The 12,869-nt window shown below is 36.2% G+C and overlaps 1 protein-coding gene across 2 annotated transcripts in view; it reads left to right on the top strand.

Moving 5' to 3' along the window:
- znf407.S (zinc finger protein 407 S homeolog) overlaps positions 1-12,635 on the top strand; it is a 243,277-nt gene extending 230,642 nt beyond the window's left edge. For both annotated transcript variants that reach the window (XM_018223592.2, XM_018223591.2), the window contains exon 9: positions 9,209-12,635. In XM_018223592.2, coding sequence (XP_018079081.1) covers positions 9,209-10,563 — 1,355 coding nt within the window. In that variant the 3' untranslated portion in view covers positions 10,564-12,635. The remainder of the gene's footprint in view (positions 1-9,208) is intronic.
- The last annotated feature ends 234 nt before the right edge of the window (positions 12,636-12,869 follow it).

Genomic DNA, 12,869 nt, shown 5'->3' with positions numbered 1-12,869 from the left:
TTTACAAAATCTTTATGTTGCTTTTTTTAAACATTTGCCTAGTATTTTTTTTTAGCTTCAGAGAAAAATCGTTCACCGGGTGGGGAGCTGCATTGGTTTTTTTTGTACTATTTCTAAACAGTACAACTTTGTCCCCCTGTACTCATTGCAGTCACTTTTCAGTAAAACTTTATAAGTCCACTCACTGATTGCACTTGTCTTCTATATACTGGCTTCTTTGTAGTAGAACTAAACCCTAAATATGAATAAATATGGCTAAAATGCCACCTTTTATATACTGAACTTGATGCTCCCGCCTAAAGTTTCAGCTTCTCAATAGCAGCAATGATCCAGGACTTCAAACTTGTCACAGGGGGTCACCATCTTGGAAAGTGTCTGTGACACTCACATGCTCAGTGGGCTCTGAGCAGCTGTTGAGAAGCTAAGCTTAGGGGTCGTTGCAAATTATCAAGCAGAAAATGAGGTTGTCCTGTAATATAAGATGATGCTACAGGGCTATTTATCAAATGATGAACTCCATTGATAAAAAAAGAATCCCATAGGATTGTATGGAACATGGGTGAGTTTTTCTGTGGTGTGTTCTAATCTCACATTTTGATAAATCTGCCCCTATACGTACTGTATAGTTTAAACCAGTTCTTAAACTCAGTAAGTGACAGCAGCACAGAGCATGTACAGTGAATCAGCTGTGGTGCTTTAGGCAGGTACAAAACATAATGTACAACATTTCTGCCCTACTTCTTTAGTGAAGCTTTAGTTCTCTTTTAAGGGCTCAATCAAACAAGCTCTAGGATTGTATGGAACATGGATCCAACTGCTAAGGACACAATATAGTTTCAGTGCAACTCATTAGGATTTCATAGAAAATAATAGAGGCTGTAATGAAAGTGGTTGATGTCTACTAGTAGCTTTCTAGGTTTCCCAGGTTTCTTAAATATATGGACACGATACACAGAAAGAATGCAGAGCTATACATGCACATGCGTATGAAGTAAGATCTGGAGATATAAGTAAAAGATGTAGGAATGTTTCCTACAAAATTAGTTGAATTAAAGAGAGTTCCCCATTCACTAAGAAGAAACACCAATCCTAGGGGTTGGGAATTATCAGGAGATTTTTTTTTTTTTTTGCCTGACCATGCCCTGTTATGTCTCACTATGTCACAGTTTCTGAGTCTGTAACTTGATGGAGGAATATAATTTGGTAAAATATTCATATCTTTGGAATAAGCAAAAGCTTGGAATTTATATACAGAAGTAATAGAATATTTGTGTAGTGATTGATGTTGATGAAAAACCATATTTTATTGTACAAGGACCAATAATTGAGTGTCCTCAAATACCTCAACGAATTATTAATTTATAAATATAATGTATAACCGCAGTGTCAAAATGATATTGAGGTTATGGTGGAAATAAGAAAGGACTGATAGGTATTGACTCAGACTGAGGTTCACTAGGGCCTGGGCTCACTTAGGGATCCTCTGATACTCTGGCAGGCCAGAGGGAGCGGTCTACAATACAATCCCATTCCAGACTGTAGAGTAATACAAATAAGTATGAAAAAGGAGCATTTACATTATAGAGTAACCTGTGTTCATTTCTTTTGTCAAGTCCCATAACCTCGCTCCATCAGGGAATCTTTCTGGCTTTCATGCACCATAATTATGGGGGAATGTAATGAAAGTCGCAAAGAGCAAAACAATTTGCACAGATAGGAATAAAAATTTGCATATTGCAATGTAATATTCTTCCTTAAACTGTTATTGCATTATTATTGCATGTGCTTGATGGTATCGTAATCTTTTGGGGCAAACATATTAACTTTTTCAGTTACAAGTTTTATTACATTCACTGCTCACTGGCACAAACTATAAAATTCTCAGGTCACTAAACAGTTTCCAGGTTGATAAAAGCTATATTACATTTGCGCAAAGGAAATTTTGTCGGCGTAACTTTTCACATTGCAAATATTTTTTCTGTTGCTGACTTTTATTACATTCCCCGTTCGAGTGTAAATTTTCAGGCTGGGTACTATCTACAGCTGAGAAAAACATTCATGTGTCATTATAGCACTAAATAACAATGAAAATAGCAACATCGGTTAATCCTTTTTCCTGTCAGAATAAGATATTTATTTACATAATTTATCAGAATAGATTCTTGATCATATTAAAGACAGGTTAGTTTAAAGAGCACTCCTATCCGATCAGATTAAGTATTTTGTATCAAATCAAGCCCCTTTAATGCCATATTTATCTGCTTTGCGATGCATGAAATGTACTATCTATTTCAGGGCTGCAAATGACTCTTGACCCCTTTAGTGCAGACACAATGTGACCTCTCTCTTTGCCACTAGTTTTCTGCCCTGAAAATTCCATGAATTTTCATTACAAGACTTTTTTTCCCTTCTTTTTTATCTAACTGAGATGAGGCTTTAACAAATTGCTTGACACATGAGATGAAGTTGGTGAAGTAGTGTTCTATTAGGTCTACAGTCGGCATGTGTGCTGCAGAATAGTATAGTACAACACCAGTGTCCTACAATGTCATACACCACTGGCTGCTGAGCCTACTATTAGATAAATACATCATTTTATGGAACATTGATTGTTCTATAAACCCAATGGAGTATTATGCTCTATGATCAAACCATTTAGATTGTGTGTAGAGCACAGAAAATGCCATATTCAGGATGGTAGTAAAAGTGCCATTTGTGTATTTTATGGATGTCATTACAGGGGAAACTTCTCTCCGTAGACCCTGTTTACTGCAAAAAATTTTAGCATGTAATGACATTTTTCATTCACAACGTATGCCTTCAAGAAAGGGGGGGCAATTGTTTTATTTGTTTCATTCGCATTTATTGCACATAATCCGTACATTTTAATTAAATGTACGCTTAACAAAAGCATAAAGAATTCATTCTGAGAATTCAGTTCTAGGGGGAAGAAAAATAACGACAGCGAATAAAGAACAACACGCTGTGTTTTCAGGTACACACTCCTCTCCCCCTTCTACATAAAGCAAAAACCGAAGGAAGGATTGGAAGACAAGGAAGGGGGTGTAGCTATTAAATTGCATTTTAATTTCATCCAACCTGGCACGATATCATTGAGTCATATTTAAAAAAAAAAAAAAAAGAAGGTGGAAGGAAAATGCAAATCCGAACTTCATGTTTTAAAAAAAATCCTGACATTTGTAAGCAGGGGGATGACTCTAAAAAGAAAAAAAAAATCACTAAAGACTAAATAACAGTTCTACAACAGAGACAGATTTCTTGGAAAGGGACCAGCTCTCTGTTCACTGCCGCCCTCGAAATGAAACACCTCTTTAGAAGTCAGATGAAATTAGAACTGTCACATCACAATCATACGGAGCTCCAAAGAAACAGAGATCCCTCACTTTCAAATAAACAATCACAATAAAGCCACTTCTAGCACACATTGCCCTTGTGTCCGTATTGGTGTTTATTTTGCTTTTCTTTTCCAAGTTTTTATCTTTTAATTTGTTTAATTTTCTACGGGAATGAAGGGATTTTAATAGAAACATTTTAAAGACGATTTCTCATTTCTGCAACCGATTGAAAAATGAAATACCATTGCATGGGATTTTGTTTTATAGGGTTAAAGGAAAATAATAGAAATTCATATTATTGTTAGCAGAGACAGACGCAAGAACTGCACTGCCGCCTATTAACAGTGTCACTAAATAACAATTAGAAGAAGCAGCTTACACAATCCTGATATATATGCAGTCATGATACATTCAGCCAAATCAAACCTTATACAAGTATGCGATCTGTTATCCAGAAACCAGTTAAACAGAAAGCTCAGAATTACGGAAAGGCCACCTCCCATAGACTCCATTTTATCCAAATAATGCCATTTTTTTCTCTGTATTAATAGAACAGTACCTTGTACTTGATCCACACTAAGATATAATTCATCTTTATTGGTTTATTTAATGTTTGCATGATTTTCTAGTATCCAAATTAGATCCAAATTACGGAAAGATACGTTATCCGGAAAACCCCAGGTACAGGTCCCATACCTGTACTATACACATTGTACTGACAGCATCACCAATTCACATTTCCTAAATACTAAATATGGTTAACATTCATTCTCCCAAAGTTTTCCCTGCTTATAGATGTCTTTTTTTCTCTTTCGAAGAACATTTTCTAACCACCTATAGCTATGACACCAATTGTAAAATCTTAAAAAAAACATATATATGTTCTAAATACAACTTTTACATTTAACATTTATTGAAAGAAACTGACTTGTTTTTTAAACTGTTCCTATCAAAAAAAATCCTGATAATAATGTTATCCCACTGCCCTGCCTCTTATTGTTCAGGGGGGAAAATGAATTCTAAGTATCTTAGTTTACAGGAAAGTCCATTCCCGCTAAGTATAAAGGTGACGCTGTCATAAAATGTCTGGTGCCATTCCGATTAAAATGTAAAGTTGCGGCGCTGGACGTATGCTCTTTTAAATCACTCTTGAACTTCTTCATAGTTCAACATTAATTCATTAAACCTGAAATAGAAGATTCTTCGGTGGGCAAATCCTTTACTGCATTTGATGGAGGCCGTTCCATTTTATAGGAGCAATTTTTCAAAGCGATACTGACAGCACTCGAAGTTATTAAATTGCTGAATCAAAAGATGGACCTGCAATCACATTTCTGAACTGTGAAGGAAAAGCTGGGGTTGCACGGAGCTAAGGTTAAGATGTCGGAGTAGTTAAGCTTCATCACACTCCTCAGTGACAGGGGTATTTACCCATGTAGTTTACTATAATAACCTGGATGGTGTTTCAATCTTCTTTTCACTCACATAGATTAGATAAACTGTTTGTAATAGCAAAACAAACAGAAGTATCTTGACTAGATAAGTCAGATATTTACTAATGGCTTAACAGAAATAAGGGATGCGAAACAAGAATAGTTTCTTTCTTTCATTGGTTTATGTCATATTGTAGCTCATATATCTATACAGGTATGGGACCTATCATCCAGGATGCTCAGGACCTGGGGTTTTCCGCATAACGGATTTTTCCATAATTGGAAACATTATACCTTAAGCCTACTGAGAAATCATTTAAACATTAAACAAACCGAATAGGCTGGTTTTGCTTCCAATAAGGATTAATTATATCTTAGTTTGGATCAACTACAAGCTGCTGTTTTTATTAATACAGAGAAAAGGGGAAATCATTTTAAAAAATTTGAATTATTTGAATAAAATGGAGTTGATGGTAGACAGCCTTCCATAATTCTGATCTTTCTGGATAACAGGTTTCTGGATAACAGATCCCATATTATGCTGTGCATTGTTTTATTGGAATTTTGTGTATATTGTAGTAGAGTAACTTAAAATTAAATTCAATCGTTTATTCTGTTTTTTAAATACACAAAGTAAATATTTAAATCAGACAGGCACACAGTTCTCTTTTCCCCTTGGATTCAGTTCGGTATTTGGCCAAATCATTCACAAAGAATTTGGACGAATCCTAAAATAGTGGATTCTGTGCTTCCCTGAAAACAATGTTAAAATGATGTTGATGCACCTAGCTTTTATCTTGTAGTAAGACTACATAAGAGTTGCAGTGCTCAACCCCAGTCTGGTTTCACTATCAATTATAGAAAGGATTTATGTATTATAGCATATGTGTGATGCAATGTGATAGAGAAAACCTTTCAAAGATCAAAATCTGCACCCAATACTTGAGGCACAAGTGGGTATGAAAGGAAAGGAACCCTGGAGCCTTGCTCAGGAGGTGATGGTATCTCCAGGTTTCCTATATGTCAGTAGGTGCAACACTTGATTCATAATGGAAGGAAGGAATGACTGAACAGTGCTGGGTGCAACTATATGGAAGTGCAAGGAATGCATTTTGACATAAGTACCTTTTAAAGGAGAAGGAAAGGCTAAAATTAAGTAAGCTTTATCAGAAAGGTCTATATAAATACACAAGTAAACCCTCAAAGTAATGCTTCTCTGAGTCCTCTGTCAAAAGAAACACTGCATTTCTTTCCTTTTATTGTGTACACGTGGGCTTCTGTATCAGACTTCCTGTTTTCAGCTGAAACCTCCAGGGCAGGGCTCGAGCATGCTCAGTTTGCGCTTCTCCCCCTCCCTTCTCCCATCCCTGCTGTAATCTGAGCTCAGAGCTGTAAGTGAGCAGGGAGAGACTCAGGCAGGAAGTGATGTCACACCAAGCTTATATGGCCGCTTCTATCCTACACAAACAGAGACAGTATCTAGAGCAGTTAACTTAGGTATGGTAAACCATTCTGCAGAATAAATATAGTGTTCTAGCTTGCACTATTGTGGCTAATCTGTTGGTAATAAACTGTCTTGGAGCTTTCCTTCTCCTTTAAAGAATGGGGTTTTACACACCAGGAGCGCAACTGAGCACAACTTATCTATCGGTAAATGGCCCCTCTAGTGTTGCAGGCAGAAAAACGTTTATTTGCAATAAGACTTATTGTCATGAAAACGGAACTCTCAACCACACATAACTCTTGGGTTTGGCTATAAGGGGTTACACTCAGACTCACACCCCAAAACATACCAACACCCACAAAATGAATTCTCTGCCACCATCTATCATTAGCAGGTGATAGAAACCTAATGTGACTACTTCCCTGTCCTCTATAACAGATAATAACTCACACTACAACAATGCATCAAACACTCTCTCCTATGGTAGTTAGTTAGGGTAAGCTCCTACTAGTCCAACAAGCGCTCCAGCAGCTACTTTACATTCAAACACACGTTCCTGCTAGCAGCTAGCCCTACTAGTTATTAAACATATAAATAGGCAACTTTTCCTTTCCACACATACACAGAGTTCATACACTTAGGTACAAGCATTCACCTGGGCGATGAGTTTGTTAGAGCACAAAGACAAACGTATTCAAATGTATTATTTTTAATGTTAACAGTAACAGTGCATGTATTTAAAATAATATATCATAAAGATTTTCATTTTTTATTATTTAAGGCTTTTGAGTTATTTAACTTTTTATTCAGCAGCTCTCCAGTTTGCAATTTCAGCAATCTGGTAGCTAGGGTCCAAATTACCCTAGCAACCATGCACTGATTTGAATAGGAGACTGGAATATGAATAGGAGAAGGCCTGAATACAAAGTTGAGTAATAAAAAGTAATAACTATACATTTATAGCCTTACAGAGCATTTTCTTTTTAGAAGGGGTCAGCGATGCCCATTTGAAGAAAAAGGTAAATAACTATAAAAAAAAAAATAATGAAAACCAATTGAAAAGTTGCTTAGAATTGGCCATTTTATAACATATGAAAAGTTACCTTAAAGGTGAATCATAACTTAAAGGTCTAATTTTCAACATAGAATTCACCTATACCACTTTCTCTACCTTTGTTCATTTAGTAGGTAAAAAGCAAGTTGCCATTTTCTGTATAGCACCTTTACGCCTATAACACTTCACCTTCTATTTTGTTAAGTCTTTTTCCCCATATATTTATTTTTTTATGTACCCAGGCAGACTGTTGCAAGAGGCAGTATCCTAAACATTCAATACATGTTTGCAAATGTTATTTTTTATTTTATTTTTTCAAGTTGTGTTATGTCTTGTATATTACACTTGGACGCAGGATTAACCTATTTGCTTCTGTTTATCGTTTTAACATTGGAGCATCTGCACAAAGAAGAATTTAATGAAAAGGGGCATTATAAAAATCTAGTTTTTTAGAGGAATTTTTTCTTTTTGTGGAACCATTTGGATTCATTTATTTTCTTACTCCTCTGTATTTTGTTCTGTCACTAGCCTCAGTATGAGACACAAATTGCCAGTGGAAAATACTGATACCACAGCGTATGCCCCAGCAACACAACCCTGCCAAATATTAATTCAAGAGCATTGTGCCAGATCACTTGTATCATATTACCTAGAAACAGTTTAATGCTTTGAAAATGTTCATTTTCCTCAGCTTTTTCCCAAGGCTGCCACTCATAGAGCCTGTTGGCCAGAAAGATAGAAATTAAAAAATTGTTTATGACATCTGTTTTGATTTCTGAACCTGGTAAAAGTATCAGCCGTTGCACTGCAAATACTGTTCTTCAGACAATATATATATTGTTGAGGGTGCAGCCTTTTTCTATCGTTTATGAAACTCTGCTATTTGCACTGGAATTAACAAAACCAAGACTCTGGAGAAAAATACATTATTTTGAGGGCAATTAAACGTTCCAGTTTTAATTCTAGGGCATCTGAAAATAAAAGATTTTTTTTTTAATTCTAATAAGCTTCTTTCAACAAAGGTGATCGCCACAATATGTTTAGTGGACTGCATTTAAGGGGTTAATAGGTAGTCGGAATGTTATAAAAATTGTTTTAGGCATAGTAACCCGTAACATCCGGTCAGCTATTTGCTTTCCCACCAAATGCCACCAACTGATTGCTGTAATGTATTAGACCTAAACCAAAGATTGTCCCTTTTATTACATTGCCTATTTGTTTGACAATTTTCATGTAATAACGCCTGCAGTAAGTGCCACTGTTAGAGGCAGAGTTACTACAATTACAAAGACTGTTCTGAGGATCTGAGGATTCACAGCGGTCAACATTATTAACTTTCCGGACTCTCTGGAAAATTTGCTGACAATTCGGAAAGTGTTTTGAGGAATTGTCACATATACCAGAGCCTTTTTGACTGTTTAGTTTTGTCAGAACTGATTGTATTGGTTTAAGCGCTTTTCTGCTTTATATAGGGGTGTTTAAGGGAGGTAGTTCCTGAAAAAGAAATTAATTTTAATTCACTAAAAGTCTGCAGTTGATTTACCAAACACATATTTACTACTTTACTACAAACATAGGAAAAGATTTGTATATCTTACATGCACATTTGTTACTACTAACGAAAAATGACAGAGAATTGATAAATCTGTCCCTTCATCTTAAAAAAAAAAAAAAGAATTACAACATTCACTTCCAGTTTGCAAATGAGGTCTTATGGTTTTAAACGTCTTGCCTGTTTAAAAACAGAGGTATTGCTTCCAAGGTGGATCTAAAACTATTAAATATATTATATGTATAAACATGGTTGCGTCAGGGAGATGGAATGCTGATCATTTAAAGAATGATTTTACTATTTGATATTTCTTATTATTGCTAAGTACGAACTTCTTTTAGTAATCCAGAACCTTTACTTGTTTTCTAGGTATTGTTTCGAAATCATTTGAATGTCGGATAAAAGGACAAGGTGCAAACTTTGTGGAGACCACCAGCCCTTTCACTGCATCTTCTGCAATAGAAATTTCTCCACTGAAAGAAAAAAGTACTCGAAGTACAAGAAGGCAATCTCCTGCAAATGAGCAAGTGCAGCAAGTCATTATTATCCAGGGGTTCTCTGAAGAGTATGATGGGGATTTTACAATTGATACCTCTGTTGAGGAGACAGCAGCAGCAACCCTTCAGACTCTGGCAATGGCTGGTCAAGTAGCAAGAGTTGTCCATATTACTGAAGATGGCCAAGTAATAGCAACTGATCAAGCTACTCACATGAATAGTATCATTCCAGGAAATATCCTAAGTGAGCAGTTGCCAGAGGGAACTACACAAGTTGTGGTAGTTGAAGGTCCTGTAGGCGAAACAGATGTTTCTGAGTCTGTCTCAATAGAGACAGTTACTGACTCTACTGGAAATGTGGTACAGCAGGTCATGGCACAGGGAATTTTAGATCCATCACAGACTGTGCACACTGCTGATTCTACAGCACTGGATGCACTTCTTTGTGCTGTGACCGAGCTGGGAAATGTAGATGAAGGAAACACTGAGCAAAACAGAGCAGAAAGGCCAATAGAAGAATCAGTGATGAGGATTGCAAGTGACCAGCAATATAGTGATCCCAGTTCAGGTGAAATAGAGATGTACCAAGAAGTGCATGATGCACCTCAAAGCATTGAACCAATGGAGGTTGTAAGACAAGTCATGCATTCTTCAAATATTCTGACATCCCAAGAATCGGCCCAAGTGGCATTCAAAAGAATGGTTCAGGGGGTCCTACAGTTTGCTGTTTGTGATTCTGATACAGCAGGTCAGCTGGGTGTTACTCAGGTAATAGTAAATGATGAAGGAACAGTGCATATGGTCTCTAGCGAAGGCTCTCGTATAATTATGCACAATACCAAAAGCCATACTCTTAGTCTACCTGAGCAAAATGTGGACCTGGTTGAATCTAACGAAGAAATTTCACAGATAATTGTCACTGAAGAGCTAGCCAGGGCCATGGTTCAGAATGTTGGCAGCAGCTTTACAGATGGCACAACCCATTATATTGTGACTGAATTGCCTCAAGATGGAATGCAGAAAGAATCGGGTATTTTTTCACATGCAGTTATAGAGACAAATGAATCAGGAGATATTCTGCATGCAGAAACTACTTTGGAGACAGAAGTTCCATCTGTAGCCGCATCAGAAGACCTTACAAGCATGACAGTCTACACAGAGTGCAGCTCCCAAGATATACATGTGGCAAACCAAAAAGAGGCTAGTGAAGATCAGGGGCAAATGTAGAGTGGCCTCCATCTCTGTCCTCCGGTTCAGTTGTAGCGTTTATAAATTATTATAAATACTATTGGAGTAATGTAAAATAAATTGAAAAAGGTCTAGTAAACCTTAGCAACTAAAACAGGTGACTGTTAAAGGCTGCCTACTAATTGGTGTAAACTTTGCGACTTTTGTTACATTGACCATATTTTGTTTATTCAAGTGTATACGACTTTTGTTTCGACCAAGACATGGCAGAAAATATGTAAGGCATCCATTATTAGCGACTGATATGTGTGTGTTAACTGATTTCTCCAAATAAAACAAAAGCACCAGTTCTATATGCAAAGGTGGGCCTTTAATTACTGAGTGATCACATTGATTAGCGGTGTTAAATTTCTGCTGTTGGCTCTCTTACACTCCCATGGGGCATTAGTCTTTAAATAATCTCCTATCTAGGTGAACATCTGTGTTGGTGTTAGATATGTAACCTTTTAACATAACATATGTGGGAGAATTGACATGAGCTTCTTCATATGAAATATCAGATGTAAATGGCATCTACATTTCTGGATTATCCGAAATACATTTAACAAAAAGTTTTTAAGAAATGTACAGTGAAACCTAAAATTCCATTTCTGCTGCATTATTGCATTCATTTATACAAATAGCTAAAAAAATGTTTGTTGTTTATTATATCCTTGAGCTTATGTTGAAATGCATGCTGTGGAAGAATCACAGATAAATAGCTTTTCTGTGATTTGCAGTATATTCTTTGGGATTTTATTTATGTTTTAATTTCATAAAACTGTACAAAAGGGAAATGACTGATCCACTATTTAAACATGTTTTGGGGTTTAATTTGGTAGCTAGCTTAATTTATCTCAGTGTAAGGTTTATTTTCATGCAATGCTCCGATATATTGAAAGACCACCATATGCTGTTTATTTTATTATGCTATATACAGATTTTACTGGCAGTCTAAGGTATGGTTTGACATTTAGCCATCTTTTGGATAATTTTTTTTATTATTTTGCAGAAAAAAAGAAACTTAATTTTCCAACTCCGCAACACTGGTGTGCATTCAGTTGCACATATTGTCATAATATATAGGACATACATAATTAATCAGTCTCCGGTATATCAGTAGCTTTAGCACATAATCAGTATTTATTGGTTCTCCTAGTGATACACCTGAGCTATAAGAAAGAAGTTCTGACATAATGCATTATTGGGAGAGTAGGGTCAGAAGCACAGTCCTAGAGACCACCAAGCTAATGGAATGAGATCTTGACTAGTATGACAGACCCAATTTCCATCATATGCCTTGACTGATTTACAGCTTTTAACTGGTAGTTACGTATTTGATACATTTTATAACAATAGCTGTTAAATGGGGTTGGACCCCCGCCCCTCCCCCCAACATAGTATATATTTACACTTCCCTTTCAGTTGTTGGGAGTGTCATTCATAATTACATATTGAACATACATGAGAAGATTTTATTCAGGCAATATATCCAATTTAATTAGTCTAACGAGATATTGTGCTTTTTGACCACAACGTAGGCCAGACTGAACTAGCCTTGGTTGATTGGACCAGGAGCAAGTTAAAAAAACAAACAAACATGAAAGTGAGGCCTTACTATGCTCCAGGATGATGATCACTGACCCCTACGTTGGATGATCCACGTTGGATGATCAGCTCTGATATAACTGCACCAGTGGAAGATCTTTCAGAATACACGTCCCCCCACATGTTCTTGACTGTGAAAAATTACCAAACTGAACAAGCTGGATGACCCGTGCTTGGCCAGCTGTATCACTTCATTAACTTGCTCCTAATCAGAATTTAGGCTGAGGACATGTTTCCATGAACTGAAATAGTACAACCCTGGTTTAGAGAATCTGCCATAAACCTAATATGCAACTTGTATATTAAAAACTGGTTGTATGTGACAAAGTTATTTAAATGTTTTGATGTTGAAGAGCCCTGGCCAAATGAACGTTATCCTATTTTTGTGGCACACGTTGTCTTTTTTTTTTTTTCCATATTGTTAAACATTTTTGTTTGTTTTTCCAAAATAAAAGAGCTACAAATTATTGTACAATCTGTTTAAAGGCTGATGTACTATTTAAAGAAGAAAAGCAAATGTGACTTTAATCGCTAAAAGGTTGCAATCTAGAATAGAACCTAGTACATGAGTACAGTGCTGAAATGCAAGGGATACTATAGGTATAGGGTTTGAGACAAAGTTGTTGAATTTATAACAGTTCCAAATACAAGCTGTTAATATATCTGACAATAAAGAGTTTAACACTAACCGCGCTATC

The sequence above is a fragment of the Xenopus laevis genome, chromosome 6S (genome assembly GCF_017654675.1).
Source record: "Xenopus laevis strain J_2021 chromosome 6S, Xenopus_laevis_v10.1, whole genome shotgun sequence".
In the NCBI taxonomy this organism is placed as follows: Eukaryota; Metazoa; Chordata; class Amphibia; order Anura; family Pipidae; genus Xenopus; species Xenopus laevis.
The sequence above is the reverse complement of the archived record's forward strand: the minus strand, read 5'-3'. Positions and strand labels throughout refer to the sequence as shown.